The sequence below is a fragment of the Bos taurus genome, chromosome 7 (assembly GCF_002263795.3).
Source record: "Bos taurus isolate L1 Dominette 01449 registration number 42190680 breed Hereford chromosome 7, ARS-UCD2.0, whole genome shotgun sequence".
NCBI classification, from domain to species: domain Eukaryota; kingdom Metazoa; phylum Chordata; class Mammalia; order Artiodactyla; family Bovidae; genus Bos; species Bos taurus.
The window spans coordinates 13,106,918-13,125,206 of NC_037334.1; the positions used below are offsets into that span (position 1 = coordinate 13,106,918).

At 39.3% G+C, this 18,289-nt stretch overlaps 2 protein-coding genes across 2 annotated transcripts in view; both read right to left on the reverse strand.

Moving 5' to 3' along the window:
• LOC505918 (zinc finger protein 709) overlaps positions 1-18,289 on the reverse strand; it is an 87,860-nt gene that overhangs the window by 26,385 nt on the left and 43,186 nt on the right. The gene's annotated exons all lie outside the window — the stretch shown is intronic.
• LOC100139362 (zinc finger protein 709) lies at positions 44-18,187 on the reverse strand. Its single transcript, XM_059888558.1, has 4 exons — positions 17,365-18,187; positions 10,556-10,682; positions 10,158-10,218; positions 44-9,546 (listed from the first exon to the last, which is right to left on the reverse strand). The coding sequence occupies exons 1-4, from the start codon at positions 17,365-17,367 to the stop codon at positions 7,806-7,808; spliced, it is 1,932 nt and encodes a 643-aa protein (XP_059744541.1). The 5' UTR covers positions 17,368-18,187; the 3' UTR covers positions 44-7,805.

An 18,289-nucleotide genomic window follows, 5' to 3' on the forward strand; every position in this document is an offset into this window, starting at 1 on the left:
ATTTGCCTCAGCCTTGGGCAAATTAGAATTTCAAGCCGGGGGTGGGGAGAGAGCGAGCGAGCGAGAAAATTGTCAAAGAGAACATTTTAAATCTCAAGTGGGAAAACTATGAGATCTCTGTCTGTCTGTCTGGATTTATCTGTGTCTCAGTTTGTGTCTTTGTTTTTGGATAATATGAGGTTAATTTGTAAATAAGTTCTAATTAAATTGGCTTAAAGAAAAGTAAGCACTTAGAAATCAGTTACAGGAGAAATTAACCTAAATGAAACTTCAGGTTCACGTGAACTGGGAAATATTCAAATTAAATATCTAGTATTAATGCTTGTTTGCTTATTTTATTAAGACATGTCTTGAGTCATCAACACTGTTTAATACTTCTACTGTGCCTACGTTTAATGTAAGCTAAATTTGTCAACAAGGAAAGTAACTTGAATGAAGAAACCATTTTTTAAAAAAGAAAAATATAAATGGGACAAGAGCTTTTAGATAAACTCTATTAAGAATAATTATACTTTTGGAATGGCTGTCTGAAATAGTCTCTTGAGGTAACTTGAATTTCTAGAGTGTGGTAAACTAAGTGAAGGATATTTATTGAATAGCTAGGTCATTTCCAAATAAAATAAGATTTTATTAAATAAAATAAACATCACTGAACACGAACTTCCTCTTACAAAGAAACTAAAGAGATTTTGGACTATTAATAAATAGGTACCATCCTGAGACGTTCTCTATAAGAAAGCATATGTTTTTAGAAATTACAACTGGTATTTATGTTCACCAATCTACAGAATGCTAATATAAGGACAGTTCATGGTTGCTTAAGGAAAATAAGATGTATGTTTTTAGTTAAAAAAAAGAAAAAGGTATAAGAAATGAAATTGCAGTTTATTAAGGAAGAATCCCAGGGACGGGGGAGCCTGGTGGGCTGCCGTCTATGGGGTCACACAGAGTCGGACACTACTGAAGTGACTTAGCAGCAGCAACGAAAAAAAAAGTTTATCTGACTTACAGGTGGCTGTTTCTAAATAAAGTGATTTTTAAAAGAGAGAGAGGTTTTATGGAAAGTGGACCCCCAAAAAAGTTTTGTATATAATACAAGTTTTCTTAAGATGTTGAACTGCTTTTGACAATGGATTTTAAGTTTTTTTTACCTCTGAAATGATCTGTTCCATGTTTAGCCTTGAAATCTTGTTAACTTTGGCTAAGTGAATAACTGTTGTTTCACAATGACTTATATGATCCTATCTGTTGATATTTTTGGCAAAATTTCCTAAAGTTAAATTCTAATGAAGTTCTTTTGACTTCTAGCTGACTTTGGGATGCTTCAGAGGGCCCCTGAGACATCTCAAAGAGAGGTATTAAACTTACCTGGGTTCATTTGACATGTTAAATTATATGGAAAGTACTGAAGGGGTGATAAATCTTCTCAGGTTATACTGTATGGCTGATGTTACTAATATAGATATCCTAAAATTATGTGGAACTCATAAAGATCTGATATGTCCTGATAAAATGTTGTCAATTATAATTCTAGTTATTTTAAAGTGTTACATGTCATAGCAATGACCAGGTTGCTTTGTCAATTGTAATACAATCAGATTTTAAACACGCCTTATATGGTTTCACTCTGATGCCTTTGGAAGAATACTGCTACTTCTTCAAAATTTATGGAAAAGACTTTTCTAAGATTAACCAGATAAACAAATTTTGTCTGTTGGTACCAGACTGGAATTTGAATTTCTCTATTAATTCTTAGAATGCAGCTTTTGATAAAAGATTATGAATTTCTTTGCCTTTAAATGATTCATATTTGTTTTTAAAATCTTGTTACTTTGGTAAAGTAAATAAGTATTATTTAATAGTCATCTATGAAGATTGTGGTACATGTAGATAAAGCATCTTCTGCTTCTATAAAATTAACCCCACACTGTCAAACTATTGATATCCTGATGTCCTTAAAACATGGCAATAGTCTACTTCTAATTGGGGAATTTAAAATGGGTAAGCAATAGCTGTAAATCAGTCAGGGCTATGGGAAATCCAAGATGGCCACTTGGTTTTTCCTAGCTCCCTGACAAACCTCATTTTTATTTGATGGGATAAAGCATTCCTGGCTGCAAGGTTAATGCCCTCACAATGAAAAATATGTTTCACTGAACATTAAACCCTAGTTTTGTTACTCACTTCTGAGATAGTTCTGTTTTGTTATATTACTTAAAATTTAATTAAGTTGTTAAAAGGACACTCTAATTTTGTTTCTAAAATTTGTATCAGTAGTCAATCTTTAGATAAAGATAAAATGCTCCATGATGTACAACCAGATTAACACCTGAATATAACCATTTAACCAAGTCAGATGACCTGGGGTAAACTGAGATACACCTAATGAAAGCTCTTGACTTAAATTCTTGCTTGTGACCATACTAATAACTGCTAGTTATATTATTTTCTATGTTGCATGTTTCAGAAAATTATTGTCTCTTACATTACCAAGTGGGCTTCCCTTGTAGCTCAGTTGGTAAAGAATCTGCCTACAAGGCAGGAGACCCTTGATTCCTGGGTTGGGAAGATACCTTGGAGAAGGAAATGGCAACCCACTCCAGTATTCTTGCCTGAAGAATCCCAGGGACAGAGGAGCCTTGCAGGCTACAGTCTATGGGGTCACAAGAGTCGAACACGACTTAGAGACCAAACCACCACCACCATCACATTACCAAGTAAGTGACTGAGCCACTGGTAAAAAAAAAAAAAAAAAAAAATATATATATATATATATATATATAGTTCCATATGAGATCAATGATTGTAATAATGTAACTCTAGATATGGGAAGAGGCACTGAGTGGCTTGTCAATGGAGTCTTTGCTAGACCTGGAAATGAGCCTTTCTAGCACCACGGGACACAATGGCCATGAAATGCCCTCAAAGCATGGTCAAATCTGTGGCTATGAAGGGGCCCTGCTGACTGGAAACTGGCACTTGCAGACTGCCTCTGCAAAGATTAAATCATGGCCACTACTGTTGTTGAACTTCAATAACCCCTGAAAGGAATTCAAGGTGGATATCAGAAATTAGGCACTCAATCTGTGCTCTGGAAAAAAATGGACAAAACAAAACAGGCCTTCAGATAGTCAGATGTTTCAGTAATGTTTTTTTTTTTTTTCTTTTTGTAATGAGCCCAAATTCTTGAATTTTCTCATACCTATAGAAACACTAACATAATGGACCAATGTCTGGTCCTAATTCTCCTGTCTAGCTTTTCTTCTAAGTACCTTAACAGCTCTTCTACTTTTATGCATCTTTAATCCTCTTGATCTAATCCCTTGAATCTATTTGTCACTCCCACTGTATAATCATAAGGGATGATCTGGGACTCTAGATGTGCTGTGACATAGGTCTTTCCAATGCTGTCTGAGTCTGGATGTTGATCAAAACCTCAATTTGGTGAGGTATTCTATACTCTTTCAATTTCTCTTTTCTTTTAATGTCAGCATATTGAAAGTAAGCTAGACAATTCTCTAATAAATATTTGTATTATTTATTGTATATAACGAATGGCTTATTTTGGTAACAAATCCTTTGAACCTGAGATGAAAGTGAAAACTTTCAGCAAAACAATTTACATAAATTTATAGGCCTTAATTATGTCATAAAGGAGATTAAAAAATATTACCTAGCATGTGGAAGAACTGAATTCATGTATTTTATAACACTGTCTCACTGATAAAAAAAAATAAAATGTGAAATCATAAAATTGACTAATAGTTCCCTCTCCTTACTAATATGATTGAATGAAGCTTCTTACTATTGAACTTCAACTATATGAGAAAATTTTTGTTCTGATAAAAATGATTCCAATCATCAATGACAAAATAAACATCTGAAATCATTCACTAAAGAAAAACACCTTGCTACCTTGCATAGCAATCAACTCCTCTAACACAAGTGTGACTCATAGAAGGCCTTTTTGTGACCTCTTACTGTAACATACCACAGTCTTATAGGGTTTGTAACATTCTTTTCTTAATTTTTATTGAAGTATAGCTGATTAGCAATATTAGGGTAATTTCTGCTGCAAGGCAAAGTGATCCCATTATATATGTTCTTTCAGTTCAGTTCAGTCGTTCAGTCGTGTCCGACTTTTTGTGACCCCATGAACCAAAACACGCCAGGCCTCCCTGTCCATCACCAACTCCTGGAGTCCACCCAAACCCAAGTCCATTGAGTCAGTGATGCCATCCAACCATCTCATCCTCTGTCGTCCCCTTCTCCTCTTGCCCTCAATCTTTCCCAGCATCAGGGTCTTTTCAAATAAGTCCTCTCTTTGCATCAGGTGGCCAAAGATCTGCAGTTTCAGCTTCAGCATCAGTCATTCCAATGAACACCCAGGACTGATCTCCTTTAGGATGGACTGGTTGGATCTCCTTGCAGTCCAAGAGACTCTCAAGAGTCTTCTCCAACACCACAGTTCAAAGACATCAGTTCTTTGGCACTCAGCTTTCTTTATAGTCCAACTCTCACATCCATACATGACCACTAGAAAAACCATAGCCTTGACTAGACGGACTTTTGTTGACAAAGTAATGTCTCTGCTTTTTAATATGCTGTCTAGGTTAGTCATAACTTTCCTTCAAAGGAGTAAGGAAATTAAATCTTTTAGTTTCATGCTGCAATTGCCATCTGCAGTGATTTTGGAGCCCAGAAAAAGAAAGTCAGCCACTGTTTCCACATCTATTTGCCATGAAGTGATGGGACTGGATGCTATGATCTTAATTTTCTGAATGTTGAGCTTTAAGCCAATTTTTTCACTCTCCTCTTTCACCTTCATCAAGAGGCTTTTTAGTTCTTCTTCATTTTCTGCCATAAGGGTGGTGTCACCTGCACATCTGAGGTCATTGATAATTTTCCCAGCAATCTTGATTTCAGCTTGTGCTTCCTCCAGCCCAGTGTTTCTCATGATGTACTCTGCATATAAATTAAATAAGCAGGGTGATAATCCCTTCCCTATTTGGAACCAGTCTGTTGTTCCATGTCCAGTTCTAACTGTTGCTTCCTGACCTGCACACAAATTTCTCAAGAGGCAGATCAGGTGGTCTGGTATTCCCATCTCTTTCAGAATTTTCCACAGTTTATTGTGATCCACACAGTCAAAGGCTTTGGCATAGTCAATAAAGCAGAAATAGGTGTTTTTCTGAAACTCTCTTGCTTTTTCGATGATCCAGTGGATGTTATCCAGTGGATTTGATCTCTGGTACCTCTGCCTTTTCTAAAACCAGCTTGAACATCAGGAATTTCACAGTTCACATACTGCTGAAGCCTGGCTTGGAGAATTTTGAGCATTACTTTACTAGCATGTGAGATGAGTGCAATCGTGTGGTAGTTTGAGCATTCTTTGGCATTGCCTTTCTTTGGGACTGGAATGAAAACTGACCTTTCCCAGTCCTGTGGCCACTGCTGAGTTTTCCAAATTTGCTGACATTGACTGCAGCACTTTCACAGGATCATCTTTTGGGATTTGAAATAGCTCACCTGGAATTCCATCACCTCCACTAGCTTTATTCATAGTGATGCTTCCTAAGGCTCACTTGACTTCTCATTCCAGGATGTCTCGCTCTAGGTGAGTGAGTGATCACACCATCGTGATTATCTGGATCGTGAAGATTTTTTTTGTACAGTTCTGTGTATTCTTGCCACCTCTGCTTAATATCTTCTGCTTCTCTTAGGTCCATCCAATTTCTGTCCTTCATTAAGCCCATCGTTGCATGAAATGTTCCCTTGGTATCTCTAATTTTCTTGAAGAGACCTCTAGTCTTTCCCAGTCTGTTGTTTCCCTCTATTTCTTTGCACTGATCACTGAGGAAGGCTTTCTCATTTCTCCTTGCTATTCTTTGAAACTCTGCGTTCAAATGGGTATATCTTTGCTTTTATCCTTTGCTTTTTGCTTCTCTTCTTTTCACGGCTATTTGTAAGGCCTCCTCAGACAGCCATTTTGCTTTTTTGCATTTCTTTTTCTTGGGGATGGTCTTGATTTCTGTTTCCTGTACAGTGTCACAAACCTCCGTTCATAGTTCATCAGGCACTCTATCAGATCTAGTCCCTTAAATCTATTTTCACTTCCACTGTATAGTCATAAGGGATTTGATTTAGGTCATACCTGAATGGTCTAGTGGTTTTCCCCACTTTCTTCACATAAGTCTGAATTTGGCAATAAGGAGTTCATGATCTGAGCCGCAGTCAGCTCCCAGTCTTGTTTTTGTTGCCTGTATAGAGCTTCTCCATCTTTGGCTGAAAAGAATATAATCAATCTGATTTCAGTGTCGACCATCTGGTGATGTCCATGTGTAGAGTCTTCTCTTGCGTTGTTGAAGAGGGTGTTTGCTATGACCAGTGTATTCTCTTGGCAGAACTCTATTAGCCTTTGCCCTGCTTCATTCTGTACTCTAAGGCCAAATTTGCCTGTTACTCCAGGTGTTTCTTGACTTCCTACTTTTGCATTCCTGTCCCCTATAATGAAAAGGACATCTTTTTTGGGTGTTAGTTCTAGAAGGTCTTGTAGGTCTTCATAGACCTGTTCAACTTCAGCTTCTTCAGCATTACTGGTCAGGGCATAGACTTGGATTACCATGATATTGAATGGTTTGCCTTGGAAATGAACAGAGATCATTCTGTCGTTTTTGAGACTGCATCCAAGTACTGCATTTCAGACTCTTCTGTTGACTATGAGGGCTACTCCATTTCTTCTGAGATTCCTGCCCACAGTAGTAGATATAATGGTCATCTGAGTTAAATTCACCCATTCCAGTCCATCTTAGTTTGCTGATTCCTAGAATGTCGATGTTCACTCTTGCCATCTCCTGTTTGATCACTTCCAATTTGCCTTGATTCATGGACCTAACAGTCCAGGTTCCTATGCAATATTGCTCTTTACAGCAATGGACCTTGCTTCTATTACCAGTCACATCCACAACTGGGTGTTGTTTTTCTTTGGCTCCATCCCATCATTCTTTCTGGAGTTATTTCTCCAGTGATCTCCAGTAGCATATTGGGCACCTACTGATCTGGACAGTTAATCTTTCAGTATCCTATCTTTTTGCCATTTCATACTGTTCACGGGGTTCTCACGGCAAGAATACTGAAGTGGTTTGCCATTCCCTTCTCCAGTGGACCACAACCTCTCCACCATGACCTGTCCATCTTGGGTGGCCCCACTATGCCCACTTTATTTCAGGATGTTGACTACAGTTTTCTGTGCTATACATTAGGATCTTGTTTATCTGTATTCACTCTTAATAAAATTTATTTCATCACAATATTTGACTACAGGAGAGTTGTGACCTTAAGGGTCCCTGGCAGAAAGTTACTGAAATGTCCCATAATTTAATTTTTACAGTTAAAAATTAGAAATTATTTTTGATTCAAAACTAACTAAATATAAGAAAATGGCCTGAGAATGAAGTAGCTATGCACAGGATAAAACTAACGGATACTGTGTAATGATTAACTGAAAAAAACTGCAAGGTTTTAAGGAATACTCATAAATAAATTCTTTCAGGAAATGAAAAAGTTCCTTAGCTAACAAACACTTCCAAAAGAGTCAGTAAAATATTTGAAACAACTACAAAAACTGTTTCACAAAAAATATTTGAGTAACAAAAAATACCCAAAGGCTTCCCGACAGAAGGTGCTTATTCTTACATGGAAACAAAATGCCTTTCCCACAGTGTTCACATTTGACAGGATTTCTGTCCAGTGTGAAATTTTAATACACTTGCACATGAGAGAAAGTGAAGGTTTTCCTGAATTTTTCAATCACTGGATGTCTGTAAAGTGTGGGTTCTTAAATGTTTATTTATATGTGATTTATATCTATAACCTTTACCACATTGATGACATTGATATGGTTTCTCTCCAATGTGACTTCTCTGATGTATTTTAAGAGAACTGGCATTAATGAATACTTTCTCACATTCTTTACATTTATAATGACCATCTCCAGTATGTGTTATTATGTGTTTCTCGAAGTAATAGTTAAATATGTAGGATTTTCCACATTCCTTACACTCATAGGGTTTTTCTCCAGTGTGGATTCTTTCATGCTTTTGAAGAGAAGTTGCAGAAATCAATACTTTAGAACATGTTTTACATACATATGGCATCTCTTTTGCGTGCTGTCTTTTGTGTTCCGTTAAGGAACTTAAATAACTGTAGGCTTTATCACATTGGTTACACTCATAGAGTTTCACTCCTCTGTGAATTCTTTCATGAACTTGAATACTTTTAGGACTTTTAAACTCTCTTCCACATTGTTTACATAGATAAGGTTTCTCTCTAGTGTGACGCCTTTCATGCTTTCGAAGATCACTGAAAGTAATGAATCCTTTCTCACATTTCTGACATTTAAAAGGTGAATCTCCAGTGTGTATTACCATGTGTCTTTGAAAAGTTCTTTTCCATAAGAAGGCTTTCCCACATTCTTTACATTCATAAGGTTTCTCCCCAGTGTGAGTTCTTCTGTGTTGCTGCCAACATTTTCCAGATGGAAAACATTTTCCACATTGTAAACATTCATAGGGTTTCTCTCTACTGTGACTCTTTTCATGTATTTCAAGAGAACTGGAATTATTGAATGCTCTTTCACATTTCTTACATTTATAAGGGCCATCTCCAGCGTGTATTATCAGGTGTTTTTGGAGCCTTTCATTTAATCTGTAGGCTTTCCCACACTCCTTACACTCATAGGGTTTTTCTCGCGTGTGGATCGTCTTATGCTTTTGAAGAGAGCTGGCAAAAGTCAATGCTTTAGAATATGTTTTAGATATACATGGCATCTCTTCTGTGTGAAGTGTTTTGTGTGCCTTTAAGGAATACAAATAATTGAAGGTTTTACCACATTGGTTACAGTCAAAGGATTTTTCTCTCCTGTGAATTCTTTCATGTATTTTTATACTTCGAGGAGCTTCCAAGGTTTTTCCACATTGTTTACACTGATAGGGATTCTCTCCATTGTGACTCCTTAAATGATATTGATAATGACTGAAAAAAATGAATGCTTTCTCACATTTCTCACATTTATAAGGTAGATCTCCAGTGTGTGTTACCATGTGTTTTAGAAAACTTATGTTCCACATGAAGGCTTTCCCACATTCTCTACATTCATAGGGTTTTTCCCCCGTGTGAGTTCTTTTGTGCAGTAGGAAAGATTTTTGATATGGAAAAACTTTTCCACATTGTAAACATTCATAGGGTTTCTTTCCAGTGTGACTACTTTCATGTGTTCTGAGAGCACTGGGAGAAACGAATGCCTTCCCACATTCTTTACACTTATATAACTTCTCAGGGTACCCTTGATGCTCTCTTGGTTTGTCTTCAACATGACACTTCATATGTCTAGTAAGGGATGAAACACTCATGAAGGTTTTTCCACATGGACTGCATTTCCATGGTTTTAAATCATGAGTCTTTTTCTCCATTTTGAGAGCTGAAATAAGATTTTCTTCAAAGGAACTAAGGTCCTTATTTTCAGGCAGTTTCCCTCTCATAGGACTTCTGCAAATCATGAGAATAACATTCTTACTTTCTTTATTCTATTACATTTTTGTATTTATTACATCTTACAGGAATAGTGGGGTTTTCTATCTTGTGTGAATTGTTACAAGTTAAATATACTGAATGCTCTTCAACAGATCTCCAACCTTTCTATTAACCTGATATGGAGAAAATAAGCGTTTGAAGCACAAGTACTAAGTCTGTGTTCTAGCAGCCCAAGAGCCAAAAGTACTGCAGCTTGAGCTCTGCAACAAGACAAGCCACTGCAATGAGAAGTCTCCTTAATGCAACAGAGATAGCCACCACTCTCCATAAGTCAAGAAAAAGCTGGGCACCAATGCAGACCCAGCAGAGCCAAAAATAAATACATAAATAAATAAAATTATTTTTAAAAACTAATATTCAAATACAGTTTATGAATATAAACTGCACACAAATTACATTGGAAAATGGAACATTTCTTCTACATTTAAGAAAATATTTCTGGGAGACATTTTCAAGAATAGTTAAATTTCAAATGCGGCTATTTCTTTTCTTTGGTTCCTTTAAAATCTTCATAACAGACCTAAATTCACACATGAGACATGCTTTGTATCGTGGATATGGCTTACCTTAATTTTTTCCCAGGGTTTTTCTCCAAATCTTCAGTGTCATGATCTTGTTGTTTTGCCGCTGAAATGCAGAAACAGAAAAATGTCCCAAAGTATTAGAAATTAAAGAAAAATTCATTGGATTTCAGGTCCATGATGAACTCTGACTCTGCCCAGTTTCTGTTTCTTTCTTTTTCTCCCCCACCATGTTGTGTAGCTTGTGGGATATTACTTCCTGAGCCAGGGATTGAACCCAGGCCAGAGTGGTGAAAGAGTCAAGTCCTAACTTTTGGACTGCAGGAGACTTGCCCTTTTTTCCCCTCATAGTTTCTTTACCAATGCATTCTCTTTCCATATTCCAAATCTTTGAACACTACAGACAGATAACACTTGTTCTGTAGGACTTTTGTCATTCTTACCTACTGATGCCAGATTCCTGATGTTTTCCAACATCACATCTCTGTAGAGTTTCTTCTGTGAGGAATCCAGTAAAACCCACTCATCCTGGGTAAAATTCACAGCCACATCCTCAAAGACCAATGAGTCCTAAAACACCCAAAATATGCACACAGTGAGATACATGAGACTGAAATGCTAGACATCTATGTGTGTGTATGTGCTTAGTCACTCAGTCGTGTCCAACTCTTTGCGACCCCATGGACTGCAATCCACAAGGCTCCTGTGTCCTTGGGGATTCTCCAGGCAAGAACACTGGAGTGAGCTGCCATGCCCTCCTACTCCATTTATAAATGCTATGCAGCTTACATATGATTCTGTTATTCTATGATTTCATCATGAGACACCTACACTCCACACTTCCTCAATAATGGAATAGCATCATGAAGAAATGAAATTATTTATACATCATTTCTGTGGTCACAGTATTGCTTATATCACAATCATGGCCAAGCCAGAGAATGGAGGGTAATGACAGAAATCCTTTACAAATGAAACAAATACAATATTAGAAACACTGATTTCCTGTGAAAAAATTCTTCCATCTTCTTCCTTATGGTCTACAATTTACAGTACCACATGGGGCAGATGATCAACACTGCATAGTTTTTCAATGAATAAAAACCCAGTAAAAAACTGGAAAGCCTTTTCTAGTCATATGACCTAACATCAGAGGCCAGGTGACCAGTATAACTTAGACTTTGAACAAAGTCCAGGTGTCCACACTGACCCAACGTCCTCCAGGTTTTTAGAAAAAAATCACCTGCAGCTGCCTGAATATAAATATTCTTCTGAAGAAACACTACCTTTAAGTTGGCTGATAATAATCACAGAATCTGCTTTTCTCTTCTCTCTACATAATAAAACTTGATGTAGATAGCAAGTGACTTCAACCTTAGACCTTAGAGATGAAGAATCACTAACAATATGTTAGACCACAAAATTCACTCTACTCAAGTGCCTCTGGGCACTTCCAGCCAAATTTTAAACACACAGTGCAATTACACACCAGAAACACTCTTTCTTATCACACACTAACAGTATACCCTGGGCCTTACTGCCTTTAAGCACAGGTTAAGAGCTACAGCTACATCAACGTCCATAATACTTTGAGGATACATTTTCCTGTGATCATAAAATATGAGGGTTTCATCATTGGCTTCCTCCAAAAGAACATAAAGCTTCCATCCTGCAATTTCAAGAGCAAGTGTTTCGTCAGCAACCACTATAACCACTGCTAGGCATAAATCTAGTCTGTGGTCTGTGAATTTAAATGTTGTGATTCTCCATCTCACAAGAAGAGAATGCAAAAACATGAAATAAAGAACCATAAGAGCACAACCTGAAAAGTCAAGCTGGAGCCCTAATCTGGGAAAAAGAAAAGAAAGGCATTTAAAAAATAGTCCTCAAATATTTTGCTCTAAAGGCCTGTACCCCAAAACACCTGTTTCACTAGAGTCTAACACAAAGATTAAAAATACCAAAAACACAGAACAAAATATTCATGAACCTAGCATGAAATTTTTGAATGGAATATTTCAGGTACAGCTAATGAAAATCACTAAAGAAAAAGAGACACAGAAATCACAAGCACTGAGGTTTTCCTAACGTTAATGACAGACAACATCTGTAGATCCAGCTCAGTGAACAAAAAATGAAAACAACTAAAACGGAGACCAATGCATGTTATATTCAACATAAAGAAAAAAGCAAAAGCAAAGAGAAAATAATGTAAAAAGCCAGAGGCACACTTTTATGTATAGGAAAAGACTAGAATCAGATTGCACTTCCTTCTGGGACAAAACATAAACTAAAGCAAGAACCAAGTTGACTGAAATATTAAATGATTTCATATTTTTAAAAATTGCTAGAATTTTGTTAGCAAGCAAAATTAGGAAAAATTAAGAATACAAAGCCATTTTGAGAAAAAAGTTGATGGAATTAGTCATTAATATAACAAGTTTGAAAGATACCTTTGAAAATTCATTAGAAATGGGTATTTGCTGGTGGTCAGCGGTTGAGAATCCACCTGCCAATGCAGTGGACACGAGTTTGATCCCTGCTTTAGGAACAGCCCACAGACAAAGTGGCAACTAAGTCAATGGGTCACAAGTAGTGACTCCGATCTCCAGAGCCTTAGAGCCAGAACTACTGAGCCAGCATACGGCTACTACTGAAGCTCTTGCCCATAGAATTGATGCTATGGGCATCAATAGACAACTGCTCACCGCAGCTAGAGACTGGCTCTCTCTTACTGAAACTAGAGAAAGCCTGCGTGCAGCAAGGAAGACCCAGGATAGCCATAAATAAATCTTTAAGAAAAAATTCAAAAACAAAAGAAAAAATTCATTGGAAAGAATATAAATTATGCAGGGGGACTAAAAGTGGCATTCTTGTTGTTGTTCAGCTACAAGTTGATAAACATGTAGTCGTTATGACTAAAAGAGAAGATAGAAGTGACTAGTATAAGGAAGACACACAGGGAAAGTGAAAATTTAAAAGACTTAGTAAAATCAGGCATCCGTTTATCATCACAAACAAGAAATAGAGGCAACTTCTACTTCCTAAGAAAGAGCATGTTCCTGAATTCTGTACATAAATTCAAATAGTCATTCTGTGGCACATAACTGTGTCTGTGAAACATTTGAAAGATACTCCAACAACAGATAACTCTTGGTTAAGGGGACATATTCAGAGTCTTCCCTGGTAGCCTAGTGTTTAAGAATCTGCCTTGCAATGCAAGGGATGCAGGTAAGAATGCTGCTCTAGGAATTAAAGTCCTGCACATCCTGGGGCAACCAAGCCTGCGTGCTTTAGAGCCCCTGCTCAATAACAAGACAGGTTCATGTGCCTGAACTACAGAAAAATACAGAACAAAAGTCAGCAAGCTGCAGCAAAGATCCAGAGCAGTCAACATAAAAATGATGAGAATAATAATAATCTGGAAAATAAAAATTTGAAACTTCAAAAACAACAGGGTAAGACTTTCCTAATATTGGAAGAAAGTCAGTATCTTCCTAGAGAGCCACATTGAAATTGGACAAAGAAAAGGAAAGGCAATTCAAATGAAAATAAACTTGTTTTAACAAATAGTGCAAGAATTAATAGATATTCACAAACACACAAAATGAATAAAATGAATGTTGACACAGGACTTACATATTTTACCAGAAAAACCCTCAAAACCATTACAGATCTAAATGTACAGTACACAAGTAATAACCTCCTGCAAAATTTCACAGAAAGAAATAGAAATTAAGTCATCTTGGCTTTGATGATTAATTTTCAAACAACAAACACAAAGCCTATGAAAGAAAATAAGTATAATTTCACTTCATTAATAGAAAATGCCTCCTCTGAGAAAGAGAGTGTTAAGAGAATGATAAGCCAAGTCATAGGATAGGAGAAAATATTTGCAAATCACTTATGTGATAAATGGGGCTTCATGGTAGCTCAGCTGGTAAAGAGTCTGCCTGCAATGCAGGAGACCCTGGTTCGATTCCTGGGTCGGGAAGATTCCCTGGAGACGGGATAGCTACTCATTTCAGTATTCTTGCCTGGAGAATCTGCATGGACAGAGGAGCCTGGTGGGCTGCAGTCCATAGGGTCACAAAGAGTCAGACACGACTGAGCAACTAAGCACAGCACCACACATGTGATAAATGACTAGTATTCAAAATAACCTCACAACTATGAAAACTCAACAGTAAGAAGATAAAATAATCCAATTAACAATGGGCAAATGATCTCAACAGTTGACCAAAAAGCATATACAGAAGGGAAATAGGAAATATGAAAACAAGCTGAACATCAAATGTCAATTGGAAACTGCAAATAAAACAATAAACTGTCACTACACAGTCATGACTATCAAGAAAAATACTCAGAATACCAATTAGATGTGAAGATCATTTCATTCACTGTTGTTGCTGTTCAGTCGCTAGGTGGAGACTGTGAGTCCCATGCTCTGTAACCCCCAAAGACTGTACTATTCCAGGCTCCATAGGGGTGCTCCAGGCAAGAATACTAGAGTGTTTTGCCATTTCCTTCTCCATGGAATCTTCCCAGAGCAGGGATCCAACTGGAGGCTCCTGAATTGGCAAGGGGATTTACTGCTGAGGAAAATGGAATTTGATACCCCTATTAAGTAAGACTGGAGAAGGCAATGGCACCCCACTCCAGTACTCTTGCCTGGAAAATTTCATGGATGGAGGAGCCTGGAAGGCTGCAGTCCATGGGGTTGCTGAGGGTCGGATACGACTGAGCGACTTCCCTTTCACTTTTTACTTTCATGCATTGGAGAAGGAAATGGCAACCCACTCCAGTGTTCTTGCCTGGAGAATCCCAGGGACGGGGGAGCCTGGTGGGCTGCCATCTATGGGGTCGCACAGAGTCGGACACGACTGAAGTGACTTAGCAGTAGCAGCAGTATCAAGGAAGACAGCAGCATTCTTTGAAAACAACATATACTAAGTACTTAAGACCCAGCGATACCACTCCTTGTTATTTGCTGAAATGAGGACAACTCTTGTATGCACACAAAATTCATACACAAATAGTTGTATGGGGCCCAAGGAGCAGAAGTTAACAGATAAGCAACAAATCCTGCAAGAGTCAAATAATCAGTGGTACATTCATACAATCAAATACTGTTCACTAATGAAAAGGAATGAAGTGTTAATATCAAACTATGAAAACACATGAAGGAAACATGTATTAAAACTGTATTGCAAAAAAAACCCAAAAGAAAACAAAAAAAAACTTTATTGCAACCTGAAAGGAGCCAATCTGAAAAAGCTAGAAACTGTATGATTCTGAGTATACGAAGGCCTTCAAGTACTTCCCCTTGCAGGCTACAAGGGGCCTTGCTGATGCTACATCATTTCAGTCGTGTCCAACTCTGTGCGACCCCATAGACGGCAGCCCACCAGGCTCCTGTGTCCCTGGGAGTCTCCAGGCAAGAACACTGGAGCGGGTTGTCATTTCTTTTTCCAATGCATGCATGGATGCTAAGTTGCTTCAGTTGTGGCCAACTCTGTGCAACTCTATGGACATCAGCCCACCAGGCTCCTCTGTCCACAGGATTCTCTAGGCAAGAATACTGGAGTGGGTTGCCATTTCCTTCTCCTCCAAGGGGCCTTAGCCGGGCCCTTAGGCTGAAGACAATGAACCCAGGCTCTGCTCCCCACTACAGGTACTCTACACCACCACTAAAACGTTAAACACACAAATCTTGTTTGACCAATTCACCATGTACAAGCCATGTCTACTACTTCACCGAGAAAACCACAAATAACTTCCTTTCATAAAAATATATGTCAATCATTATTTTCAACACAAGTAATCCTACTTGAATACTTTTTGTCTGCAACTGTAAATCCTGGAATGCCTTGGAAATGGACCAAAACTAGAGTGCCCCCCGCCCCCATGATTTCACCATACTCACTCAGGGAATGAAACAAAGTGAAACAAATGGAATGTAAGAATGGACTATTTCCCAAAGACATTCCCATCTTAAGTCTTCGGAAATATTGTATACAGTTCGTTAAGCTCCATTACTTAAATATATCTTACAGTATATAAAAAATAAACAAATAAATGAGTAGATCTTCTGAAGGGGACTCAAAGGGTAGTTCATCAATAAAAGTTTCAAAAAAGAAAGGAAAATCTTCATGAAAGGATTTCCTATGGAGTATCTGTTCCCAGTTAAAAAAAATTGGGCGAAAAATGGCTATTAGACAACGAATTTACTGGCGGTTACTCTCGGCTTTCCGCTAAGGTAAAATACCTACGGATGTCTCCCCCGCACCCCGGAAAAATGCCATCCAAGACTGAGCAAATAGGATAAAAAGTTAAAATATTGCGTTTGTTTGAAATGCACCGCAGAGACGAATAGTTGACCATTTCAATCGGAATTTTGGGAATGAGGGGAACGACCTGGAAGTTTAATGATTACTGCCAATCATAAAAAGGGCTTCCCTGATGGCTCATTGGCAAAAATACCGCCGGCCAACGCAGAAGACGCAGGTTCCATCCATCACTGGCGGTAAAACATCCCCTGGATAGCAACCCCGTCCAATATTCTTGCCTGGAAAACTCCACGGAGAGAGGAGCCAGGGCGGGCAACAGTAGTCCATGGGGTCCCAAAGCATCGGACACGATTGAGAAACTAAAAAACAACAAAGAGCTACTAACTGGTATTAAGGTCTTTGAGATCCCGCTTCCCAAATCTTTGGAAAAATCAGAGGACACCGGGTGCCTGCAGAGTAAAAAGGCAGCCTGGGAGCCCTCTGCTGCTGCCGCTAAGTCGCTTCAGTCGTGTCCGACTCTGTGCGACCCCATAGACGGCAGCCCACCAGGCTCCCCTGTCCCTGGGATTCTCCAGGCAAGAACACTGGAGTGGGTAGCCCTCAGACAACATCTAATCCTACGACCTGACCCTGGAGAACGAGTTGCGATTGTCCCCTGTAGACCATGCACGTGGTAACACAATCTTGGGAAGAAGAGGGGCTGCGCGCGAAGAGCCGCGGATAGAGCCTCCAGGGCCGAAGTTCCGGCGCGCAGTGCCGGGACCAAACGCCCAGGTCCCGGCTGCCGGGCCATCCATCCCCCCGCTGCAAGCCGGCGGGGACTGAGATCCGAGTGGCACCCCAGACCCAGCGTATCCACAGACTCCGGCGGTGACCCCGAGGTGCCGGATCAAACCGTGGCCGGGTTCGGCCGGTAGCGACCAGTCCCACCTAGCTGTCGGTAACCCAGTCAGCGGACTCACCATTTCAAGTTGCTTGGAAGTTACTTTGAGTCCCTCCCAAGAGCTCCAAAGACTTGCGCAGATCGCAGGGCTTCTGAACGTAAGAGGGACCAAAAGGGTGAAACCGGAAAGACACCGGTCTTTCTCCGCAGGGGGAGAAAGGAAGTCCAGGCATTGGCGCAGAATTGCCCCGCCCACCTGCCGCCTCGGCCTCCTGGCTGGACAGATTCCAGTGTCCCGCCTCTTCCTCCTGAGTGACAACCTGTGGGAGGTGGGATTGGACCTCCCTTGGCCCGTTGCTTGTGCTTGGATAAAGAATTGTTTTGGGGTCTATGATACCCGATTCCGTTTCAAGATGGAGCAAGTACAGATAAGATGGTGGCCCTGGCCAGTCCTGCCTGGAACAAACGGGTCATAGGTCCTCCCGGGGTCAAGGGCTTGGTGTAAAATTGTGTGGCCAGGCATGGAACTGTGCTTCTTAACAAAGTCAGACACTGAAATGTGAACTCACCGTCTCTAATACAGGGGTTGCCTCCATTTTCATCTTTGGTCCTAAGGAGGGCTGAGCTTTCCACCTATCCCTGCCCCAGCCCCACTCATTAGGTCCTGAAGCTCAAGAATCCCTTGGCTCTGGTTGGAGGCCTGAATCACTCAGCCTTACCTGGGTGCCAGCACGAACCTCAGTCAAACCACAGCCTGTGAGGTGTCTTCATTAACTTCTCGGGTGTACGTTTTATGCAGAATGAAATTTTATTGACTAAGTTATTAATTTGTTAATTTTATTCCAGTGTAGCTGATCTACAATGGTGTGCGAGCCTCAGTAGAATAGCAGGTGAGTCAGTCACATATGTCGTAGTTTGGTCACTAAGTCGTATATGAAACTTTTGTGACCCTATGGCCTGTAGCTCACCAGGCTTCCCTGTCCATGGGATTTCCCAGGCATAAC